Source organism: Ricinus communis, chromosome 9 (assembly GCF_019578655.1).
Source record: "Ricinus communis isolate WT05 ecotype wild-type chromosome 9, ASM1957865v1, whole genome shotgun sequence".
NCBI lineage: Eukaryota > Viridiplantae > Streptophyta > Magnoliopsida > Malpighiales > Euphorbiaceae > Ricinus > Ricinus communis.
This window is the reverse complement of record NC_063264.1, coordinates 27,352,642-27,380,117: the sequence shown is the minus strand read 5'-3', so window position 1 is coordinate 27,380,117 and position 27,476 is coordinate 27,352,642. Positions and strand designations below refer to the sequence as shown.

The 27,476-nt window shown below is 30.6% G+C and overlaps 1 protein-coding gene across 2 annotated transcripts; it reads right to left on the bottom strand.

The window, feature by feature from the left end:
- Nucleotides 1-18,404: 18,404 nt before the first annotated feature.
- Nucleotides 18,405-27,140, bottom strand: LOC8273737 (probable serine/threonine-protein kinase At1g54610). Of its 2 annotated transcripts, XM_048379283.1 has the most exons (8): nt 25,968-27,136; nt 23,906-24,190; nt 23,492-23,809; nt 22,694-22,921; nt 20,694-20,794; nt 20,184-20,298; nt 19,317-19,781; nt 18,405-18,960 (listed from the first exon to the last, which is right to left on the bottom strand). In XM_048379283.1, exons 1-8 carry the CDS (start codon nt 26,388-26,390, stop codon nt 18,751-18,753), a joined length of 2,145 nt encoding a protein of 714 aa, XP_048235240.1. In that variant the 5' UTR covers nt 26,391-27,136; the 3' UTR covers nt 18,405-18,750. The 2 variants fall into 2 exon arrangements, with proteins under 2 accessions (XP_048235240.1, XP_048235239.1); XM_048379282.1 differs by having other exon boundaries at nt 23,492-24,190; nt 25,968-27,140.
- Nucleotides 27,141-27,476: the final 336 nt, after the last annotated feature.

Below are 27,476 nucleotides of genomic sequence, written 5' to 3'. Positions count from 1 at the left end.
ATGAATTATAAATATTTTGAAAATGAAGTGTACTGAATTCTCACAACTAATAGATGAATTACTTGTACCTTTGAAGGTCTTTATGTTGTTGGATGGTCAATCCTTGGACATTCTCTTTTGTTGTAGTCAATCTCATCGTAGTGTTGACAAGTCATATGAATTTTGAATCTTCTAGTTACTCTAGGTTGTTTAAGCTCATCATCAACTACTTTCTTTCTGTTCTTTTTCTGCCTCCCTAGCATTTTTTTGTATGGTGGGGGCAAAAATGGTGGTGTAGATACCTTAGGCCACATTTTAGGTCCATTCAAAGGCTCTAGAGTATGTTTATAACCCTCAAAATATTTTCTCGCTATAACACTCATTAATATAATCTTCCACCTTTAGCCTTTTGAAATTGATTGTTGCACATGCGAGGCAGCATGGGACTCCATTTAACTTCCATGATCTACAAGTTTAATTGTTGCCACTTAGGTTCCCCACAAATTGATCATCTTTGACTGTCACATCAAACCTAGTTCTTAATTTCTCTTTCTCTAGTTTGTCTTATCCTTGGACACATAACTGTAACACCCATAAGTTTTTCTTTTTAATAATAATAATATTAGTAATAATTAATAACGAGTCTTTATTTAAATTAATATTACTTTATTTTCAATTGATCTAATTGGGATGATTTAAAATAGAATTTCAATGCTAGATAAAAATAAGAGAGTTATTTTTTGATATCTAATTAGTTTGATTTTTCAAGAAAGTAATTAAGTAAATTCCTTGGAAAATAAATTATATTTTTTTATCAGTAAATTTTCTCCAATATAAATATATGAATTAAAATTCTATATTTGAGAGTTATGAAAGAATTAATAATTAATATTTTATAAAAGAACTTATTTAGGAATGATAAATTTTAATTAGCTAATGGTGTTGATTTTAATTGAGAAATAGTTAGTAAATTGATTAATTAAGTTAATTAAGTGTTAGAATTAAATTGACAATTAATTTTAGAATAAGGATTAAAATATAACTGTTTTAAATTGGGGTTTTAAATGAAAATTTGTATAGTTGGTATTTTTATAATTAAATGTGTCGATAAGGATATTTTGGTAATTTTACTTTTAAAAGCAAGGATAAATAAGTAATTTCATATTTTTAATAATTTTAATTTTGGCCAAATTAATTAGTTAGAAGCTTAATTGAAAAGTTAAAGAAAAGTTAAAGGGTTAATCGGAAACTTTGCAGGATGAAATTGTTCGTAATTAAAAAAGTTGAGGGACTAATTGGTAAAGAAAAAAAGTTCAGGGACTGTAGCTTTCCTTGTTGCCGTGCGTGGCGTTCCCGGCATCGGTAGCTGCTGTTCTTAGTGGCAAACGACTCCCCTTGACCTGAGCTTCATTTCGGCGGTGGTAGTGACACAAATGGTAGCAAAAGTTGGAAGTTTATAGTGGAGAGAAAGTAGGGGCAGCCGGGATCTTGGGTCAGGCACCGTTCCGGCGAGCTTTGGCCGATCAGAAGGTATTTTCAGACTCTCCTCAGTTGAAGCTTTCTAATGACCGGTTTCTTTGTGATCGGACTCCGTTTGAAAATTGACGTCCAAGATCATCCGTAAATGTCTCCGTATGATTGGAGGTCGGATCGGAAGATCGAAAGCTGGAATCGTCGTCAGCGCATTGTCTCGAGTCCACAAGCATGCTCAAATCGTCGATCGGACTCCGGTGGCTGGAGGCGAGTCTACCGAGTGATCAAGCGTCTCGATAATCCGTCAGTTCGGCTCACTCCACCCCAGGCATCGGAAGAGAGCTAGGAGGTCATCAGAACTATGAGTTAAAGTCATATGTCTGTTTATACGTGTCATGTCAAGATTTTATGAAATAGTTCTGATTATATGATTTCATATTTTAATTATTTATTTATTCACTATTTACATATGTTTCATTTTCTGCATTATGATTTTATTGATTTCATGTTGACTCGGGATGGGACGGCTGTAGAACAGGCCACCTGACGGGTTGCGTCAAGTTCGCGTGCGCACCGGTAGGAATCTGAGACAGATAGTAAAAAGGATAAATATAAAAAGGTTAATTTAGAACTTGCCCTAGTCGAGCATTGCTCTCTGGGCGCCGGCTTATTTGACAACCTAAGTGACCAGATTGGACTTAAGGACCATGGTCGAGCTTCGCTCTCTAGGCGCCAGTCTTATTGGAGTAAGAGAGCCAAAGGGCTAAGACTGATAGTGATAATTAATTGACCGGACTCGAGTTAAGGACCTTGGTCGAGCTTCGCTCTCTGGGCGCCAGTTCTATTAGAATGAGAGAGTCGAGATGTTAGTGTTGGGATTAGGGTTCTACTGAGATACTCCATCCCGTGGTATGAAATAAAAATTTATTTTATTTTATTTTGCAGAAGCATAGCATGACATGTATTTTTATTTTAAATTAACCAAATATTTTATTAAAGTGTTTATATTCGTTTTTAGGATATATGATTTTAACTCACTCTAGACCGATTTATTTTCGGTGATTGTTAGTCTTCCGTGATTCTTATCTAGCAATCTGACTCCCTCATCATCGGGTTGATTTAATTGATTTTGGTATGTTTGAATTGTAAAATTTTAGATTCTCCGCAGTAGAAATTTTAGACTTATCAGTTTGTAATTTTATATAAATTCTAGTCTCGCCTAATTATGCTGGCGGACTGAATTTAGTTTATAGTACCCGTTGATTTAAGATTAATTATGGAAAAAGTACTTTAGATTGAGTCCGGATTTTAATTTGATTGAGTTAGTGAATAGTTAGGCTTACTACGGGATTTGGTGGCCTTAAGCCTACCCATTTCCTAATGCCGGTCACGGGCCCACAGATCGGGTGGACAATAACAACCTCACATTTTTACATGAGCTTATTTTTCTAGTAGATCCTCTCCATCAAACAAGTTCTGATTTCTTCAAGTATGTTGATTGCAGGCATAGCTTTTGCCTTGCATATGTAACCATCGAAATCTGCTAGGTTTGATGTGATGAAATCACTTTTAGGGAAGGTGCTTATGAAAGTCTTGCAGAAATGAGTTGGACCTTGTTTCATGAAGTCATCATGAGCAGCTTCATTGACTTCTTTCGATCCTTCAAATTCTTGTTAAACTCAACTTCATAGGTTGCATTTGCTGCTTTCCAAAATAATGCTTTGTACTCTTGCCCACTATATTTTTTCTTCCAATTTGCATGCACATGTTTAGCACAATTTTTGTGCTCTACATGTGGTGCAAGTTCAGATATGGCTTTGGTCAGCCCGTATATAACACACAATCACAACAAGTACAGTAAATATAGACAAAATGAAGAACAAACTAGATTAGTTTTTAGGAAAATTACCTTTTGCTTGCCACTGACCAAGGTTAAACAAAGCCATATTTTTACATTGATGTCTTCAAATAGCTTCTCTAATAACCACCTCCAAGTATGCTCATTTTTACCTTCGACAACAGCCCAAGAGATAGGATACACTGCACTCAACAATGCCCCTCTAAGTAAAGTCTTTACAGAAAGCACCCATCTAAGCATAAGACAGTCCTGCATCCTTCTAAATAACCATTTCTTAAGCTTGAGTATCCAATATAAAATCTCTTAAAAATGGGTTTTCCATCAGGCCTAAGCTTACTATTATCAAACTCAAATGTTCCTTCCTTATTTACCCTTTGTAATTCAACTTTTATAATTATGCAACCTTAGATAATGTGCCTCTAAACTTCCCCTCAAAATACTTAATACTTTATGCCTAGCCCTGTAACAAACCCAATTAGTAAATATTATGCCATATTTCTCTTTCATTTCAGCGTGCATGTCATCTATCCTATATGTAAGCTTCCTCCTGAGATTGTTTAAGAATTTCATATGCTAACCAAGAAGAATTGGCCTGCCTATTAGTATCTTTCCTATAACATGTATGCTCAATTACTTTTTTTTTCTGATAGTAAATGTATTCTCTAATTGCTTCTTCATAGCATACAATCTCCATTTGCAGCCACCATGACATATAGCTTTCATTCTTTTTTTACTTAATCTTGGCCATCTGAGATTATACCCACCACATAGTCTCCATCTCTGTGCAGCTTCTTTCAGCTAGATAGCATTACAAAAAAATCATTCTAGAAATAAACTTTAGTGTATCGTGATCACACTTAGGATTATAGACAATAGGCTTCTTCTTCTTCCTATTAGGATTGATCTCCAAATCACTTTCTTCACTACTATAGGGAGTACATACCCTTCTACACCTGAATTTTCATAATCATTATCCATTATTTTGGCATGGTTGGTCACTTCTAGCTTGTTGGACACCTTCACTACTAGCAGCACTAATATTAACTTTAGTGTTAATCATATCATCCAATGCTAAGTCATTACCATGATCTACAATGGTTGTTCTGAATATTCTCTTATTTTTCTAGCTAGGATATACTCTTCATTATCTATGTCACACCCATTTTCATCAATGTCCTCACTCTCACTATCTACTTCTTCCTATTTATTGTTTGGATCAAAACCATCATCAATTTGGCAATCATTATTGACCTCTTGAGGTGCATCAATGATGAGTACTTCAAATTGCTCATCCCTCAAAATTATTTCATTAGCTTCAAAGAACAATTTGATATAGCCAAAGTCAGCAGCCTCTTCCCACATCTTACTAAGTTCTTCTTCATTAGTAACCATTGTACAATACTCCTATACTTTAACATATCTAGGTTCATAATATCTCATCTTAATAATTGGTGCATAACCTGATTCTTTAACCCAAGCTTCCACATCAACCATTCTCATATTCTCACAGTTTGACCATCCACCAGGTATCTTATGTCCTCCATAATATCAAATTAGAGGTCCATCACTAAACTTTCCACTAATTAATAATTCAACATAAAAACTACATAACATATTTATAGATGTAAGTTAATTATTTATTTAAGCTACACATGACAGAAACGTACAAAAAATATATCTCCTCTAATATTTACATAACAACATTCACAAAATATTTTTAACATAATGTAAAACAAACTGAGCTATTTTCAAGGCCATCACAAAGAAGAAACTAGAAAACAATAATATAATCACAAGAGACAACTATGAAACACAAAAATCTTTAATTTAATATACTAAATCCTAAATAATGTTTTCACATTATACTCACTTTTAACATAAAGTAAAACGAACTGAGCTACTTCCAAGGCCTTTACATAGAAGAAACCACAAAACAATAATATAATCACAAGAGACAACTTTAAAACACAGAAATTCCTAATTTAATATACTAAACCCTAAAAAATGTTGCCACATTACACTCACTTTTAACATAAAGGAAAAAAGAATAGAGAAATATATATATCATTCATAGCGATCATTGTTAATCGAGCTTTTTGGGAGCACAAGGATATGAAATCACAAAAAAGGACAATAACAGCTTTTATATCTATAAAAACAACTTTGACATTATTGTAAGTGACCCCACTTACAGCTTGTGGAGTTTGGTGAGCTTGAAGAAGAAAGCAACATAAAATGACTGCAAAGTGGGAGCAAGTGAAAGCAAATGACGTTAGGGTTGCTAGCTGGAGTAAACTGTAAAATTTAATGAGGGTAAAGGTTGGTAAGAAGTAGGTTAGGTGTGGTTTGTTAACTTGGGTGATTTAGTTGATATAGCTGAAGTAGAATTGGAATCTACACTTTAATCTACTAAGATATTATGTGCCTTACACGTCAATTTTCATGTCACATAATTTTGACCGAAATGTCAATTTGGCCAAAATTTCACTTATTAGGCCAATTTGTGGATAAATTTACAATTTAAAAAGATTTGGCCAAGATAGCAAATTTATGCAAAGGATTGGATTTTATGGCTTTTAGGCCTAAATTTAAAATATAATCGGGTTTAGGTAATGGATACTTGCGGATTCAAATCCAAACCCGACCTCAATCTAATACGTGTGGTAAAATTAAATTCCAAACTCGTTTATTATTACCTGAATCCATCTTATTATGATTCCATCGGGTCGGGTACCCAAAATTACCCTTTTCGACTGCCATCCCTATTCTGCATGTCACTTATTAAGGTGTAACCATCTCCATCACCTAGTGGCAGATCATTTTTCAGGTATCTAAGGAACCAAGACTAAGTGCTCTTGTTTTCTATATTAACCACTGCCCAGGCCAGAAGATACATCTAATTGTTATCGTCTCTACTTATAGCACAAAGCACCATCCCCTTCACAATTTCTTTCATAAAACAACTACTAATAATCACCCCCTTTTTAGGGCATCAAAATATACATAAAACTTCTTAAACTTTCCACTTTCTCCTTCTTGATTGTTATTAGGTTTCCACACACAAGTAGTTCTTAGATTACTAGTCATTATCTCATTTACAAATATGACGGTCTTTTATATTCTTTTTTATAGCATCCCATTAAATCTTTAAGCACCTTCCTCTTAATAGCTTTGCAAATTGTTATGGTCACTTTCAGTTTACATTCAGTTCTACATAGTTGTTTCAAATTCCTTAGCCTCATCCTAGGTTAACTCATTATCCTATCCTTCTACAGTTTAGCTAGAAAAATACTAGTAGTTATCTTAATTTTTTAACCTTTTACAATAGTGTTAAGGGATGTAGATTTTCATAGTGATATTGTTATCTCTACTCTCCCTAGAGACATACAAAGTCCAAGGACATTTTGGCATACACTTTGCTCTCACATGATCCTTCTTATTCTTCTTAAGCCACACATCCAGCACTTTCATATTAGCATATCTTGCAACTGCATTCCTGACTTGCTGAACATTTTCAAAAATCATATCAAGGTAAAACATTGGAATCTTTCTGTTAGGGTCAAATTTATATGTACTATTATGCCTCATAGGAGCTGAATCTCCACATCTATCATCAAAATCATCATAATAGCTCCCATTATCACTATTGTCAAAGTAGTCAGAGCTCTTCTCCTCACTATCTATTGATGCATCCTCTCTCTCTCATACTTTCCCACATGAGACAGAACCTATTCGGCAACTACATTATCAATAGACCTCAAGTTCTTCCTACTAGTTATTTCCTTCAATTCATACTCCTTCACCTTCCTTCTAGATTCAATAAGTTCATCATCCTCATGCAAGTTCTCTCTTCCAGTATCATCCACAACTGACCTTTTCTTAGTCCCTTCTTCTCTTAGCTTAACAGGCAGTTTACCTAAACTTTTCTTCCTGTAATAACTGCCAAACATTTTTGCATTGTCATTAATACTAACCTGACTTATATCCTCAATTGTAGCTCTATCAATGATTCATACTACATTAATAAAGGTTGGCAACTGTTCTCACTTTCATTTCCACAATTGTTATCCACATGATCAATGTAAATATGCAAAACTCAGAACCAGACACTAAGTTTTGCAAAATTACACATCACTCTTATCATTATGGATACTAATATACTCCCCACTCATCCCAAATTAATGGTATATCCCTACAACTGAATTATATTCTAACTCTTTAACATAGTACATTAAGTTAGGATATGATATGGTGTCAATATCAAAATTGTCATCCACACACTTCACTACCCTACCAACATAACTGCAGTACTTATTATCACTATTCCTAAGGAGATTATGTTGATGATGATACAAGAGCCTTATAACTACATCATCCATCTTATAATGCAATAGAAAACAATATAATATATCACCAACAACTGCTCAATTTGTATTAAAGTAATAAAGCTAACTATTTATCTTTAATGACTCACATATTTCATTTTATATATCAAAAGACATGTCAATAAGGGTTAGTAAGAAAAGGAGTGCCAAACCCTAACACTAACAAACGACAAATATTTTACTATTAGATATGAATTCTTTTTTTAAAAATAAACCCTAAATCAATCTATATAACAGCTTACAATCCAACAAATGACAAACATTTTAGGACCACCTAATTTAATAACACTAATAAGCAAACAACAACTCACCTTTTCAAGTAGAGCAGTCAACATTAGGACCACAAACACCCAAAGTTGCTTCAAGACATTGTCTCTCCTCCAATATCTTAAGATTTCAGTTGAACTTCAATCTCTTACACTAGAGATAAGGATTTCAGTTAAACTCAAAAGTTGTTGTAGTATCGATGTCGAAATAAATGCAGTTAGAGATTTCAATTGAAATCTCAAAAATTGCCCTAAATTTATTCCCAATTTAAATGAATGGAGTTAATTAGGGTTTCATTATACTAAAACGGGTTTGCTTATGTCATTAAAACAATTCATTTTTTTATTTTTTTTATAATGTCTAAATAAAATAATAAAATATAATTACTTCATAATAAACAATTCATAAATAAAAAAGTCACGCATTTTTTCCATGATGTAGGCATGACGTGCTTAACTTTTGTTAGTGGGGGTGTGATGGTAACAAATCCGTGCAATAGAGATGCCCAATTGAACAAAAAATGAGTTTATGAGTCCAATTGTAAAAATAATGAAAGTAAATGGGCCCAATTATGTATGCCTTTCTTTTATACTAAGCAGAGATACCCAAGAAAAGATGGTCATTAGGCGTAGACTAATAAAAAGAACTCGAATTTGAGAACTCTTATACTAATTATATTTTTTTATTTTAATAATTAATTATAATGTTTCTGTCTTTTCACTCGTAAACTGTAAATAAAAATGTCTAAAATATTCTTAATAGGACAATAACACCCCTTCATTTTATAAATTATATAAATAGATATTTGTATTTTTAATAATTAATTTTAATATTTTTTTAATTTTATTCCATTAAACTATTAAATTCTTCACTAAAAGTAAATATTCATCGCAATTAAAATACCATTTTATTCAAAATTACATCTATTTTTGATAAAAAATATAATAATTTAACAAATAAAAATAAAATTATAGAATTAAATATTAAAAAAGATATATTAATATAATATGATAAAAATCAACAACATTAAGATAATTGCCCTATTTTTTATTTTTTTTCATTGAACAAGACAAACACTTATCATATTTTGTAACTTTTATACATTAGTCTAATAATTAAAATCTTATTAAAAAATTAATTCTAAATTTCATAAATTTTACCGATTAATTTGAAATTCAATTATTTAGATTGCGCCAATATAATTTATTACATTATTTATTTATATTGTGTTTGGTTGAAATTCATAAAAATTTATAGAATTTATTTATAAATTTAAAGTTTTATATTTTGAAAGAAGTGAAAGTTAATTTAAAATTTTACATAATTAAATTTGTGTAAAATTATTAAATTCTAACAAAATTGATAAAATTACCAAATGAATTCCACATTAATAAATCAAAATATTTCATAATACTAAAATATCTTTTTCAACTTTATCGTTTCTATTTTTTATTTTTTTAAATAAAATAAATTTATTAGTAGATTTCAACCAAGCACATCACGAGAATATCAATCCTTTAATTTTAGTTCTAACATTAGAATTATTCCTAGTAGTTTCCAACATTAAAACTATATCACTTCACACATGCATAAACTAATTTGGTTTTAGTTTTTTCATTTTATAAGGGATTTATTTATTTTAATTATTCATTCATTATGTAGTTATTAAGAATATAACTTATTAATTACGGAATTAATTTTAGCATATTATAATATACATGTTAAAATAAATGAAAACTAATTTATTTTGTCTATGTGTTAGGATAGTTGTTGACCTAGTCCAATTGACCTATATTTTAATTTTAATACCCAAATTGAGTGTTGTTAATTAGCTATTTGAGTGTTTATATAATAGTGCTTTGAAGGTACAAAGAATAGACAAAAGTGTCTAAAATTTTTTAAGATAGATTTTTAAAAATCTTGAAGGCACGAGGGTGCTTTTCGTCTGGTCAAGTTGATCATTCACTTATAAAATTCTCTTGGACATCTCCCAATTATATAAAGACACCCGACAATCAAAGAGTCTTTCCTTTGAGAAGTGTGGGGGCATCTAGAGTGCGAGAGTGCCTGTAATTCAAGAGAAAGGCAAATCTTGACAGAGGATAGCACGAGCGTACTTTTAAATGTGCAGCAATAAAGCGTGAGCACAATCTCCAAGCGTGGGGGCAGCTTTTACCATAAATGATGAGTTAGTGGCCATTGAGCCGTTAACCAATAAAGCAATACCATGTCAGGAGTCTTTGGAGCCTGGACGACTATAATCCGAAAGCGCAAGGGCCTCTCCAAGTGCGAGGGCACTTTTTAGGCAGAAATGTACTTTTTGTCAAATCACTTATATTTGCAATTAATGAAGTATGGCCATTTGTAACGATATATGACTATAAGTACCTTTCATAAAGTCTTAGAACATGTGTGTGAATTCTTTAGTGTCGAACTCTTGTAAATTTATTTCTCAACTTCTTATAGTTAATTACTTCTTTGTATACTGTATTAAGTTGAATCATTTCATTCAACTAAACTTCTAAAGAATTGTTGTGTGAGGCCAAGAACAAAATATAAGCTAAAGAGTTATTGTGTGAGCCTAAGAATATAAGGAATTAGTTGTTGAGTTTCCATTAGAACTCAAAGATTAAGAGACTTAGTGTGAGATTGAATCACTAAAGGAAGAGGTTCAATGTTAGCCTATTAAACCACTAAGTTGTTGGCTGAGCTTGCTAAAATCCAAAGGTTGTAATCAAGATTGATTATCGTAAAATACTCAAGTATGATATTGAGGAGCTGACATAAGGATGATTGTTCATGAACCATTACAAACCTCTTGTGTAAATTTCTCTATCCTTTCTAGTCATCTTATTATCTTGTGATTGTATTTGTGATCATAAAGGTTGATAGCTTCACTTATTTCTACAATTTGAAGTCATCAATTTAGCTTCTTTTTTGGTTCCAAGTGACAATAACGGTATTGTTCAAAACATGTGATAGGACAATCATTAGAGAAACAAACATATATAGGCCAGCAAAATCGAACCAATGGTTAGTCATTGCTCTTTCCTCTCTAGTTTTTCTTAATTTCTTCATTAAAAATTTTATTTTTTAGCCCATAATCGACTATATTTTAAATGAATAATATTTTTTCTTATTTTAATTAATTTTAATAAATTAATAATAGTATATTTTGAAGAAGTTATATCCAATTTTTTATGCGAGTGATAATATGAGTGTTGAATTATAAGTGAGTAAACTTTTAAACTGGACATTTAAACAATTAGTCTCGTAAAAAAAAAAATCAAAACATAGTTTAGTGTCACTAAATAGAGCATACTTACCGTAAAATTATAATTTACTGCTCCATCAGTACGATTAATTATTATAAAAAATGAATCTATTTAGGTTTTATTAGAATACCATTATGATTCGATATAATGATAAAGTTTATATTCTAATTATATATAATTAATCAGTATTGTTATAATTAATTAATTAATTTTGTGTGTCTCTATAAAGTTATATTTTCAATGAATTTATATATAACTTTCAATTATTTATATAAATTAATATTTAATAGATGAATATTATAATTGTCAAGTACTATCAATTAAACTTTTAAAAAATAAAAATTTATGATAAAAAAATAACATATTTTATTAATTGATAACTAAATACTATATATAATTTATTAATTTAGTATTTAAATATAACAAATTAAAATGATATCAATTGTTATATATTTATAAAGTACTATATATTCATAATATATTAGAATGGTTCAGTTTCGATATATATTTACTAAGTTAGTATTTTTTATCTCTTATATCAAAATTACTTATTATTTGGTTCAATTTTTGTAGATTAAGATCAAAATACATTTTAATTCAGTTAGATTTTGTAGAAAAAAATTAATAAAACCAAATTGAAGTAACATATACATCTTAAATGTTTTTAATAAAATAAAAAATTATTTTAAAAAATAACCTAACCCTATCTCAATTTCCCTCACAGCTACTCTCTCAGTCCAAACACATAAATACTAATCTAACCTTCTCATCTCTTTCATAATTTTGAAATTTTTCATAATTCAATTCTTAACCTCTTTTTTTTTTTCCTAACCTCAAACTTCAATTAGATCTCTCTCTCTCTCTCTCTCTCTCTCTCTCTCTCTCTCTCAAATGAAATGCAATATTCAAGTTTTAAATTAATTGCATGTGATGTTAGAAAGGAAAGAGGCCACTAATGGGAAGTGAATTATATTTGTATGGATGGTGGAATTTGATTTTGGATTATAATTTTATAAAATTGAAACCAGAAAGAGAAGTGTTGTTTAAGGTGATTTTGTTTCTTATTCTAAAGTATATTCAATTTTTTTGTTTAAATAATAAGGAGTTTATTATATATAAATTTTAAAAAATTTCTCAAAAGTAATTAAGCCTAGATAACTTTTGTCATAATAAAAGAGAACATATGTAATTCGATTGAATATATGACCTTTTTTATGTAAAAGTTTTTGGAAAAAATATAAATAAATCATTATGAATTGACAAGTACAATTTAATATGAAAAATAAAAATAAATATTAACTATCAATAAATATACATGTAAAGGAATTATTCTTAGTATTCATCAATCGTATTGACGGGACTAAAATTAGAATTTTACATAAAGAATACACTCGGTGGTATAATATATCAGATTTATAGATATATTTTGATAAGTTTAATTATTTGAATCTCTATAAAAGGAGAATTCAACACTCCATAATAGAGAACTATAAAACTCTTGTAAAATAATAACTCGACACCCTTATAATAAAGGACTATAAAACTTTTTTAAAAAAATATATTAATTTTTATTTATTAATATAAAAATAATCAATGATTAATTAAAAATTAAAATTTTAATAAATAGCAAAAAAAAAGACAGACGGCTATGATTTGGCTTTCTATTTAACTTTTTAAAATTAAACATTAATGGATCAAATTAATTATATATAATTTATTTTTCCAATTTTAGATGAATTTCATGAAACTAATGCAAGTAGATTGGAACAACCATTCCAAAAGTTTCGAATTTTCTATTGTTCAAATCAACAATCAAATTAACTCTTAACTTAGATTAATTAAACTATTCTTTTGTCAAATCAAACCCAATTTTCTTACTTTTAATCAATTGAACTATTCTTTTATAATTTTTTATTTCAATGAAACTAAATATTCTTATTTTATTCAATTGATTGAACGATCAAATTAATTTCTATTTTGATTAATTGAATTATCCTTTTATAATTATTTTTCGAATCAAATTGAATATTTTACTTTGATCTATTTAACTGTCACATTAACTCATATATTTTGATCAATTGAACTGCCATGTTTATGATAGTTCATAATTTTATATTTAATTAATAATAGTGTCGTATTATATTCATAATAGTGTACTACTAATAGTGATATATAATATAATCATTGAAAGTGCATATTGATTATTAATCAATTGAACTTAGATAGCCATTGAACTATTACTATATATTAACTTTTTTATTTTTTCTATATTTATATATCAATTGGGTAATTATAAAAGATGTCATATAGTAATTATAAAAGATGTCATATAAATCAATTTAATTTTTAGAATAATTAGATTCTCACATCTTTTAAAATGGACTTCATTTGATATTATTTCGTGAGACCATACTATATAACTTATATAAGTTTTTAGGAACAAATTTTGATGACCCAACTATTTTCAATAAAAGATTTAGTAACTTGCATATCCTAAAGGGTTATTGCATTCTCTTACCCTTTGAAAATCAATTTAATTTTTTGTGTTTGAATAATCAATGTTTATATGACTTGACGATCACCTTGCATTTCATAAATTAACTATTAAAGGTATTCCAATAACTTGCACAACCTGGTGCAAAACTTACTGCACATTTTTGCATTCTGAAAATCAATTGATAATTGTTTAAGTAGTATTCATCTAAATGGACTCAAAATATTAAATTATATGATATTATATGGAATTAGATTTTCAACACCTTTCACCATTCTTTTTTTTAATTATTGAATGAGTAATGCTATACAATCCACTTTTATTTGTCTCAGCTCTTGCTCACATGATATAATATATAATACTTTTATAGAGTTGTCTCTTAATTTCAAAACATCAAGAGACGAAGATATTCTCTCATGTTTATGTCAACAATCTAAAAAAAAAGTATTTTCTCTCTGGGTTCGACTCAATAATCTAAAAAAATTAATTATGTTACAAGTTTCAATGAAAAAAGAGTTAAAATTTATTCAATGACGAGAGATATTAAAATTCAAATTATCAATTAAGAGTATGAAAGGAAGAAAATATATAATTAAAGATAAAAGAGAAATAAAATATCTAAAAATACCATTTATATTCCTATTGATTTGGATCAAGTTAATCCATAAGAAATATATATAGAGAGAGAGGAAGCTCTCTATAGTCATACTCTAAATAGGAATAATGTATATATAGTTATAAAGAAATTTCAATTCCAATTTGAACTAATTTTATATAGGAATAGACTCTACATTGTAATAAAGTATAAATTTTTTAAGTCCTATTTTAAAAAAAATATTTTTTATATATAATATTGGTATATATTTTTAAAAAATATAAGTTATGCTATATTTTATCTTATCACATTATTATTTTCTTTTCAATCTTATTTATATGGTATGACAAAATTTTAATATATCTTATCTCTGATTATTATCATATGTCAAAGAAAAATTTAATATTTAAATTTTTATTAAATTATAACCTTTTCATAATTATAAATCTCAATTGCTCTTGAATATTCTTTTTCCTTCAACATTTTCTTTGTAAAGAAAAGAAATCTTCAGAATTGGTGCATGTCTGTCATGTTTGTTACTTTTGTTAGATCCTGGAAAGTGCATTTATCACATCCTTGTAGCAATTAACAGAGGGCAAATATCACTTTACAGAAACTGATTCTTAAGGCTCTCAAAACCATGACTTGTAATTGCCTCTCCCTCAGTCAATAATAATTATAACATTAATAATAATAGCCGCTGGAAACAGGCCATTGTCATTGCAAGGATGCTTGGAAATCATTGCTTTCAAACAATTAAACACCAATACTGTAAGTACTCTTTTTTATCAGTCAACTAAAAGTTTTCAAATCTCCCTCTCATGCACGGCAGGAAATTTGATAGATAAAAAAATTATATATTTAATAATTATGGCATGTAATCGCAAGCCACATCATCAGGATAAATGTTGAATCATACAACTGTCCGTAATTGAGCGTAAAAAAATTTAAAATTCTCACTAACGAGTATAGTTGCATGATAAAAATATATTTCAATATTCTATAGGAATTCCTTTCAATCAAAAAGGAATGGAGGTGGAAGTTTTGAGAATTCAAGAGAAGATCACGGCGAGATTTCAAATTTAAATTTTCATACTCTTTTATAATTAAAATAAGTTTTAATTTAACACTTATAATCAATTAAAATCATTTATAATAGTAAATATAAAAGAACATTATGGACTATATTCAATAATCGAACCGTGCTCATTAAGAAAAAAACTAAAATCTTGATTTCAATTTTTATTTTTTTACTAAAAACCGAATCAGATATTCAGTTAATTCTTAGTTTAGTTAGCCAATGAAAAGAGAAGGAAAAAAAATTAAACAAAAATTGACTCGCCAATTTTTAGTTAACAAAATTTTAGAAGTTAATTAAAAAATTATTTATTCAAAAAATATCATTGAAAGAATATATAGAAAATATATTTATCAAATATATATATTTATAAAAATTAAATAATAAAAATATTATTGATTTGTGCAGTTAACCATAACTTTTTTATTAGAAATTAAAAACTAACAAATTAATTATTATGATGCAATGCCATCGGTCATTTCAGTTTTAGATATAATTCCATATTAAACAAGGTGATAAGGAGTTTTAATTATAAAAAGATTTAAAATTAGTGTTATGTTTGGGTAAATTTTGCTACAAAATTCGTTTCATTTAAAAAGAAAACATGAGAGAAAAAAAAATGAAAATGATAAAAATGATAAAAAAAATATTTCAGTTTTACAAAATATATTAACTTACTAATACAAAATTCATTTAAAAATTTCATCTATATTAGAGTTTAATTTAAGAAGTAATTACTTTTTACTCGTGAGTTTTACTTTAGTATATGAATTGCCCTTGTGTCGATGTTATTATATTAATTCCTCTTATATTTTTATAAAACTAACTATTATCTCATTCTGTCCAAAGTTAATGCATTCAAATGATCAAATTAGTAAATAAAATTATAATTTAATTCTTAAGCTTATTCTCAAGTATTAAAGTCATTTAAAATTAATTTTTTTACCAAATTCAAGTAAAATTTCTATTTTTAGCATAATTTAATTCTAATATCTATCAAAATAATAATAAAAGTAAAATATTTTTTACTATAAATATGTATTATATTTTAATAATACAATACTATTTTGATAATGTTGCTCTAACTATAAAATTTTAAAATTTTTTATTTTTAGGATTAAATAGTACTTAAAAAATAAAATCAGTAAAAATAATAATTAATTAATTTGTTAAAACTGCATTTAACTTATTGTAAAACTAATTATTACTCCCACTAAAATTAATAGTCTCATTCTAATATAATAAAACAATTAATTTTGGATGAATTTCATATTTAGTATAAGTTTAAGAACTAAATTGTAATATTATTTTTCAATTTAGTCTTCTAACTACATTGACTTTGGATGCAGATAGGGCTATAAATGAGTCGAGCCCCTCGCAAGCTACTTTAAATTCAACTCGGTAAAAACACGTTCGAGTCCAATCATCAGGATAAACGAGTCAAACTCAAACTTCATTTTTGAGCTCGTTTATTAAACGAGTCGAGCTCGAACTTAGTAGTGCTTAGATCGTCTGAGCTCGCTCTTGCATTAGTTTAATAAACAAATAAATAAATAATATATTCTAATTAAAAAAGAAATAAATAAATAAATCATAAGAACTCAATTTTTTTGTTATAAATTAATTTAAAGAGAATAATAAAATAAAAACTATGTATCAAAATAATGTAGTTTTGTGTATAATATAGTTAACTTAAATCAATATAAGCTATGTTGTTTTATTATAAAACTACATAGTTTTAGTATTGAATAAACAAACATATATTATGTAAATATTTAAAGATATTACTATAAAATTCCGTAGTTTTAGCATTAAAAAAATATTATATAAATACTTAAAGATATTTGAAAATTATAGTTTATATATTTATAAATTAATGAAACATAAGTAAATATTTCCACAATATGCTTAATGTGGAGTTTGTAAATAGAGTAAAAACTCTATAAAATTAACATAAAAGGTATTATAGTTTAATTGATAAAGAAAAGGTATTGGAGTAAGATCTGTTATAAATTAACATAAGTAAATATCTTTGTAACATGCTTAATGAAGCTAGGCTCGACTCGTTTTCACTTCTAATTCTGACCGAATTATAAATGGATTTGAAATGAGTTTGAGATATAATTCTATCGAGTTTGTTGAACTCTTTCTTTTTATTAAGAAGATTTAATTATTTTAGTTTCTAAATTTTATATTTATTTTATTTTTGTGTATAATTTATTTATAATTATAAAATTTACAACTACATATTTGATAAAATCGAGCTTGCTTACATATTTGGTAAAATCGAGTTTGCTTAACGAGCTTGAAATCGAGCAGAGCCCGAGCTTAGTTCGTTTATATAAATATCGAGCTAATAACGAGTCGAGTTCAAATTCAGCTCGTATATATATATTATTGAGCTAATTACAATCCGAGCTCGAACTGAGTTCAAAAATATGAAAATCAGGAGCCGAGCTTAAGCTCTAAAATATAAAAAAACAATCGAGCTCGAACTCAATTAAAATTTTACAAGTTGAAATTGAGCATTGAAAAGCTCGGCACAGCTCGACTTATTTACGCCCTAAATACAAGAGGCTAATGGTTAATTTTATAAAATCATGAAAACAATTAATATAATAAAATTGATACAAACGACAATTAGTATTTCAAAGTAAAAAAATATATAATAAAAAGTAATTACCTCTTAATTTAATTATAACTAATTTAATATAGATTTAATTATATAAAATTTTAAATTAATTTACTTTATTCAAATTACATCAACTCTAAAATTATAAAAAAATTTATAAATTTCAAATTTAAATTTATAAATAATTTTTTTAATGATTTTCATCGAAGTTAATATTATGAGAATTAGAAATACCCCTAAATTGAAAGACAATGAATGAAATGGTAACACAAAAAAATGGCAACCCTGAAATGATAAGAGAAGAAGCCCCTTCCCTGCTGAATTGAGCATGGTGAATTCAACAATTTCTCTCTTCTTTAACACCATAATTAAAAAAAATAATAATAATAATAATGTCATTACTCTACAGCGTATGACTAATAAAATTGCTCTACAAGAATGGCCCATAGATAGTTGCAGTCCCAGAATGACAAGTAAATACACATTATAATCTGCAGACAGAGACAAGGGGCAAGAGATTTTATCAATCAGCAGCTATAATATGGCTTCTAGCTAACCTTTTCCCAAGAACAACCCCTATACAAAAAAAAAAAAAAAAAAAAAAAAAAGAAGGAACCCCCTACCCAACAACTTAACCTTCAATATTTAACATGAGAAAACCACCAGTCAACTTATTCTGCAGTGATCTTCCTGACATTAATGCTCAGTCGGGGCTCAGCGACCGGAAACAAATATTGAATTCGTTGATAGTTGTTGGTTCCCCTCGACCTGAACCTTTCTGACCTTTGCCTTGTCTATGCGAGCTCGTCGAACTGCTTCTTGGATCTGCCGATCGTGATCCTTCAACATCTGATCCACGTTCCCTGGTGGAACAAGCAATGGACCAGAATAATGGATTTTGTGACCTTTTGACCCATACCCAACCTGAAAATTATATAGATAACAAGAACCATGGATAAGTTACCCACCAGAAATCATGAAAATAGAAGGGCAAGCATTTCCAATTGCTCGAGCACTTTAAGATGTTAGAAAAAAACAGTGAGATAATGATCAGTCAGCCGCATGAAGTTCCACAATTTAAGTTCCAACCGTATTACTTCCCTGAAGACAACTACAATTTACAAGGAGCTTGCGAAATAATATGCAGAGGAAAAAAATAATAATAAATAACACTTAACAATTGGCCAAGCTTTTGGTTCCCAAAAATTTTGGTGAGAAAATTTCAGCAGAAGATTGAGAGGAGAAGAGAGAAAAATTAAAATGTGAATAAGACTACTTACAAGGACTGGATCATTATTGCTGATTCTTCCATCTTTTTGGTGAGAACTTGCAACACCCTGAAGTTTTTGGTCCTGGTGCACAAAAGATTCTGAGACTTCCTTGAAGGAACCTGGAAATCTTGACATTAGTTTTGGAACTTCAGGCTGTGATGAGCCAGATCTTTCTCTTCGATCTTCAGATAATAAACTTCTCCGTGCCGCTACTAAACCTGACACTGTTGACAAGTCAGCCCCTGTAGAAACCTTTGGAGCATCATCTGGGTTTCTACCAGCCTTTGCCCAGGCAGCTCGGTGAACCAAAGATCCAGAATGGGAAGCTCTCTTATGTTGGTGCCCTTGTGGATCTACACCTGATTCTACTTGCGATGGTCTAGGTGGGTCGATGGGAAAGCCAGAAGCAACTTCTTCTGGATGAGGATTAAATTTCTCACTCCGGCTCTTAGAATTGGATTGACCTTGTCTTTTCTGCGATTAATTAAATAACCTCATCAAATTAAATCAAACTAAAAGCAATAATCTGATGACACAAATTTAAATCCCAGGAACTCCACCTTTCAGCCAAAAAAACATGTGCAAAAAAACATTTGCCCTGGGGAAGACTTGGAGATGTTTACAAGGATGCACACAGAGTGCTCTGCCGCTATGTCTTAAGCACTACCATGTTTAGTTAATTTATTTGGATGGCTTATAATCACAAGCTAGTCCCTTCTTTTCCCAAACCTGGTCATGATTTCTTCTTTTCTTTCTAATTATTCTATATACTTTTTTCCTTTAATCTTTCCTCTAACTAGATAGTCGAGCTCCATCATGTATAACCTCCTAAACACATCCTTTACTTGCTTAACACTTATGTGTTTAACGAGTTACCTGCATCGATAAGACTAACTCCGCATTGGCATCAGGAGCCGGGATTGCTCGAGATTCTCTTGTCCCTCTTCTTTCAATATCAGGTCTCTGGCCCCTGCTTCCTCCTGGTCCTTGTCTGTCAATAAGTGAAAGAAAGTTATCAGCAACAATAACAGCCTAACTAGTCAACACTTCAGAGAGCAGCAGTAGAAGTGCAGAATAAGAGATCAACTAATTATGCAAATCCCTACAAACAATGTGAGCCAACAAGGCACTACATCAAGCCATGATAGCTAAGTCTAAACAAGTGCTAAAATTTTGGTTTCCACAGCAGGATCCTGCTAATCAGAACATAACACAAGACAATTCTACGATACAACAAAGTCATATAGCTAAAATGCCAAAGTACAAATTTTGGGTCATCAAATAGTATTTCATGACGCTACAAACTGAGCTCAGCAACTACAGATTAAAAAACGTAATTCATTCTCTTCCAATTCCTAACATTTCCTATTTTCCTACACTCTTTACCTTCTCGCTTCCTCATCCCGCATTTTTGCATCAAACTCTTTGCTGGGAGGATACTTAGGCAGGCTTGAAGGATCACATGGAAGTGGTTTTGTTGCAAAGAACTGGAAAACACATATTAAACATGTCAATGACAATCAACAATAAAATAACTAATAGAAATGATAGAACTAAAAAATATGAGTACCAGACTCAGTTGGCCAAAAAATGTTTGTATAAATGCATGCACAAATATTTCTTTGTATATAAAAGTCCATATTTCCACAATTTCCTAAATAGAACAAGGCATATAATAGAAGTCTAAAGGGATCGCCAATCTGGGTAACCTACTTTACATATGTAAAACATAAATTTTGAAGATCTTAAATCTTTATCCAAGGTTGGCGATTTTCATACGCATTCTCAATAAGATTACAGCAAATATATTTGATAAGAAAGTGAAAAACCAAAATGTCAATCAGTAATACAGTTAACAAGATGCCATGCTATGGTGCAACACCAGCAGGTGAACAAAATGTGTGAGGTATGGTAGGGGTGAGGACAGGGCTGAAGGGCCATTGTATAGTCTTTTAATTTTTATTCAAAGGCAAGCTGTAGCCCTAGCCTGGAAAAGAAAAGGCCATATATCATGATCTCACAAAGTAAAATGCCTATGCGCAATTATGCTTAAAGATCAAGCCGCAGAAACTAATGATGCACAAAGGAACAGTGCCCAATAAAAGTCATAAAGTTTGACTTCCACTCGATATTTTGATAGCTGCTTTTCCTAACAATTGGAACTCGGGTGAAAGGAAGATATTAAATGGTCATTTTACATGTAAAGCCCTTTTTGAGATCTAATACTACCACAATCTACCAAACATTGATTTATATGAGCCAAGGTCTTCAGAAACTCCAGCCATTCCTAATTTCAAATCTAGATCAAACCCAGGTGTTGATAACACTGAGAAGAAAATGTAATGCTTAAAAAGAAAAAGGAAAAAAATAAAAGAAAGTCTAAAGGCTCAATAGGTTGATAATAAAGTAGTAGTTGAAAATCTGAATGTACAAAAACAACTAGAGAAAGAAAAAAATAATAAATAAAGAAGCCACAAGAGCTAAATAACATGAAAAGCTACTATTGTTTTCAGAAAATGATTTATACAATAAATCAAACTTTCACATTAACTTCTCTTTCTTCTCTTTTTGGAAATAAATCAACCACTTATATTAAAGGACAACCACCCCAAATATTCAACTTTTTTTCTTCAATGGAAATAAATAGCAAATTCCCAAACACTTCTTCTAAAACAAACATACAAATAAAAATAATGAAGTCCAAGACTCTGAACATAGTAAGTTACTTTAAATTCAGAAAAAGGAGAAAAAAAAAAAGGAAGAAGCCCTCATGCGGCAAGAGAGCTGAAACCCAAGGACTTGTTTAATAACATTTCGCATGCAACATGGAACAGAAGCATAACAAGGCCAGACTATGTTTAAAATCAGTTTTAAAGTCCACAAGAAAACAAAAAGGATCAAAATTATTTTGATGTTGACTATTCTCCTTAACAAGTACACAGGAATACTGATTAGGTACTAAATAAATTACTAAAATAGACACCCTAAAGACACTAAGAACTCCCTAAAAGAAGGAAAGCAATGACAAAACTAAGTTAATGTTCAAAAATACTATGATAAGAATATTGTAGCCCCATGCATCAATTTGCATAATAAAAATTTAATTGAAGGATTGACAAATCACTGGTGAATTGATATCGAGATCCTAAATTTTCAGGCTTTCTTTTATTTGAGATTCTAAACTTAAAAATTTGAAATCATATCCAGACAATAAATTTGAAAAACAGAAACTAACTGCTTTGTTGCGCAGCTCCAATCTTAACTTATAGGTCCACACATCCAGCCATGCTCACTCCCAACAGAAGAGAGAAGCAAAGGAAATAGTAATGGAGACGGTGAAACAGGAAAAGAATGTCTAATTAGAACCTGTGCATCTCTATTCATACCTCACTCTTCAGAGCAGAAGCTGCAGTTCCACGATCTGCAGGGTCAATAGCTAGTAGAGTCTCCATAAGTGCTAAAGCTGGTGCAGGGAATTCCTTAAATGTTTCTGCAACACAGCGTCTATAAGGCTGTTGAGGCTTAAAGATTGTGGCATGAGGCAATTTCGATTTCCGCCAGTAATCCTCAGAAGGTGAGCCACAGAGCTTGAAAATTTTATGCAGCTGCTCCACCTACAAGGCAGAGGCATTTAGGAATCCAAATAACTGATCAACTGCACGTATAACCAAACCAAGGTGATACAAGAAACTAAGACAAGCTGAACATAGAGAAGTAGAAAGAAAACAGAGTTCACAAAATAACCATCTATTTGTATCTTTTCTTAATTTTTTCTCACAATTCACACATTAAATCTATGTCGCGGCCTTAGACATGGAGGAAAAGAGAAAGAAACAAAATGCAAAGGGCTAAATATTTCCCAAACAACCTAGTATCCTACCCTCTTGACAAATGAGTTTGTACTCATTGTTAGATGTCGGTTATCATAATGATTGGCACCATTTCCTATTGTAACATCACATCCAAAGAAAGCTGCTTCACAACCAAAGCAAGGAAATACATAAAATCATATTTAAAAACCAGCTTTTCCTGGAGTCAAATCCCCTGATGGTGAAATATATTCTTAGAAATCCAAATCTCAAGACATAACATCACAAGAACTACTAGGCAGCAAAAAGGAAAAGGGAAGTATGGTGAGGGATCCCTGAAACCGGTTGTTTCAGAAGAAAAAGAAAGACAAGTACCTCAGTTCTTCCAGGCATAATAGGCTTGCCAGCATATAGTTCAGCAAGTATGCAACCCGTACTCCATAAATCAACAGCAGTCCCATAGTAAGTGGCTCCAAGAAGAAGCTCCGGAGGACGGTACCAAAGAGTTACAACTCGGCTTGTGAGCGGTTGAATATATGTTGGATCATAAAAACTTGCTAGACCGAAATCTGCAATTTTTAAGATACCATTATTGTCAATTAATAAGTTAGAGCCTTTTATGTCTCGGTGTAGAACACCACGGCTATGACAATGATCAAGCCCCTGCAAAAGCTGTTGCATGTAACATTTCACCTGGCAACAAATACATAAATTAGACCATATAGCCAGAATATGGAAAAACAGGCCTACAATAGACATAATTCCTGAGGATAAAGCTTGTACAAGTACCTGTGGCTCTGTAAACTTCAGTCCAGGGTGTGAAGCAAGCCCAGCCAAGTCATGCTCCATGTATTCAAATACAAGGTACAAACTGCAAGACATCCTCGATGTAACTAGACCTTCTAGTTTTATCACATTAGGATGGTCAAGCCTACGCAAAATGTGGATTTCCCTGGCCATAAACCGAACACTTTCAGGTTCCAGGTTGTCAAACCTTACTTTCTTCAAAGCAACAATCTTCTTCTGATCAAGGTCACGAGCTCTATAGACATTACTATAAGTTCCCTGACCAATCTGCAATGAAATAAATGTCATGAGATGAAGATAGAAAAATAGCCGACTAGGTGATGTCAACACAGAGAACATATGAGATAAGGAAAAAGAACAAATCATTGAACAAGCACCTGTCAAACTGAATAAAATAGCCAGATCTTTTTAAGTACTTGGAGTTTACATTTAGAGAAGTGACAACTCAAAGTTTAACATATACAAGATGAATAAAAGCAATCCCGTTCTCTAGCTCCAAATATGAGAAGGCAGGATAAATAGGACACTGTTTAGCCCATATAAATCATCCAACTATGTAAAAATTTCTCAATCCTTCAAGACACAATCTCTAAACACAAGTCCTTCCCAACTTAAACCAAAAAAATTTACTGGGAGAACCCATCAGCTGGTAGTTGAAAATATTGATTCCTTTTAATACCATTCTACTTTGACATAGAATTGACTTTGAACTAAAACTCGCAAAGTGGTCATCAATAAAACTAACCCTCCTTCATACAAGTTCAATGATCTAATCTAAACAAAAGTATTGTAGACATGTTATGGCCAATTTTTGGTAACAAATTAACAATCAACTACTCAGAAATAGCTTGAATAGAATGCAGATACAAGCCAAAAAAGATAAAACTATTGTATTACAATACTAGTATCTATAATTTCTCTTTAATGTTGTTCTCAACTCCTGTATCTTTGTGCTGAAGTCTCAACCTTCCCCAGAGTGCATAACCTCTCACAAATAGCCACATCATCAACACCTTGATTGAACATTATGCGTTTGGAACTATCTAGATACCATTAGCGTTCGACCAAGTAGCACGGAAACAACAATGACAAGGGTATATCCAAACTTGATGGTAAAAGTTTCAAATCCACCTCGTTTATAACAAATAAATGTCAAACATAACCTCTTACTTCAGAAGCACCTCCTATATTTCTTTTACGCTCTTGGACTCATGCAGATAGAACTCCGATGTTACAATTTAACTAATTTTGAATGTAATTGCAAGAAACAAGATATAGAAGTTCATCATGCACATGTTTAAACATTTACACATCACTAGTTCCTTTTCTGATAGTTGCATAAATGGGGGATCCTGCTACAATGAAATGATTGCAAGTCATTCAAGATTCAACCAAAACTCCAGCATACTTTCTAACCTTGCAGACTTAGTCAGCTGAAAACAGAACTTCTAACTATAATGTATCCAGAAGGTACCAACTTGGGAGAAAACAAAGCTTCTAGGAATGCTACAGCTGGATATATCTGGAATTTAAAGTGCCGTTTATTTTCCAAGCAGAAATCTTTAGGTGCATAGTTTCTCCTAACTTATCGCAATCAAAGCTATGAAATTCAACACCATAAAACCCCAACAACATTCCAATAAATGTTAGTCCACATTTTCTACCTACAGTATCTCAATCAAGAGCTAGAAATACCAACACAGTAAAAGCCTTCCAGCAAGCCCAGGAATGCTGATGCCGGGATGGAATATATCTTGTGGAGGCACTTATTCTACTAGGTTCTTATTCTAATTAGCAACAATCGCTACTGATATTCATTGCAAGAGGCATGTTGCTGATCATTCAGTTTTTTTATTTTTTATTTGCGCGGAAAATTTAATTTACCATTAAGTAGCATTATTTAAAATAAAACTCTACATTAAACTAAGATCATATCTTCAATTAAGTTAATTGAAAACCAAAGAGAGAAAAAAAATTTGATTGTCCCTGCTGCCATGATTATACAGCAAATTCAACTAAGAAACAAATAGAGAAAAAAACATACTTTATCCAGCTTCTCAAAAGAATCTGCACGTCGTGGAAGCCATCCCTTGATTGCTTCTGCAGCCACTCCAGCTAGCCAAGAAGGCCACCCTGCTGCAACCTGTTCCCCTTCAATTGCTTTTGGTACAGTACCCTTTCCTGGATGAGGTTGAGCAACAGCATATTCCATCTTCTCCCTTTTCCTATCAGCATTTTCACCTCCATGTAATCTAACTGAACCATTTGAGTGCTTATCAATCAACATTGCTCTTCCATCATTACTATCATATCGATCTTTCACTCTGTATGCTTCCTCCCTCCTTGAAGAGGTGGCCCTTGATACTCGCAAGTCTGATGAGGCCTTACTAGAAAGCCTCTCTCCTGGGCTGTCTTTGCTATCCTCAATCGCAGAGGGTTTACAACAAACGCAACCCATTATACACATAAACTACTTCTACGCCACCCTTCTTCAAAACCAATACTTACAAATAAAATTTCTCATCTTTTCTTTACAATTATGTTCTTCCTTTCCCCATTTGCATCAAACACAACCAAAGAATATTCCTTTAAAAGATAAAGGAAGGAATCTAAGCTATATAAATATAACTCAAAATTCTAACAATCCCATTTTTGCAGCCAAATGAACATAACATTTAACAATAACTACTTCAAAGATTATAACTTTACAACAAGAAATCACTAGAAACTCCAAAATTATGGAGAAAATCTCAGTAATGGCTGCACATTCTACCAAATCCAGTAACTGAAAATTCCAAAAGCACCCAACAAAACCTTATCTTCTTCTTCTTATTATTGTTTTGCAATGAAATAATCAAGAATCACCACTTCAAAGTAAAACCCTTTAAAATGCTTGCTATTTTGCAATGAAAAACCAACCAAAATTCACAATTTCTCATCCAACAAATCCATAAATCCATAAAAAATCTAACCAAAAAAAATAAACTAGAAAATAACACATTCACTCAACAAATAAGTTGAAGAGAAAAAAAAAATAAGAAAGGAAAAAGAGTGGTGTGATATGGAAACTAGAAAGTGAAAACCCTAGAAAGAGAAAACTAGGACATGTAGAGAAAGAGAGTGGAGATAGAGAAAGATCTAGGGCATTGTTCATTTGTTAGAGAGAGAGAGTACAGCAATAGCAGTGAGGAGTAACAATAATAATAATAGTTCACAAGAAAAGGAGAAATAAATTAATTACTATAATATTGTTGTTGGCATGAATTAAAAGAATATGATATTAAAATAAAGTAAAAGTAAGAAACATCAAACTTTCTTTTTCTTATTTTTAAGAACTTAAAAAATAATTTCTTTTTCATTAAACTCTTGGATGGATCAAAAATTCCTAGAAAACTATAAAAGAATAATTGGTTCTGGTGAGTTGTTTTTAATAAATTTAAAATTTTTGTAAAGTAATGTGGTTATAATGGTTTTCTTTTATTCTAGTTTTTTGTAGGGTAGTGACAGTTTTGTTCTGTTTGCGTTTATCATACACCTTTAGCCACTTTCTTCT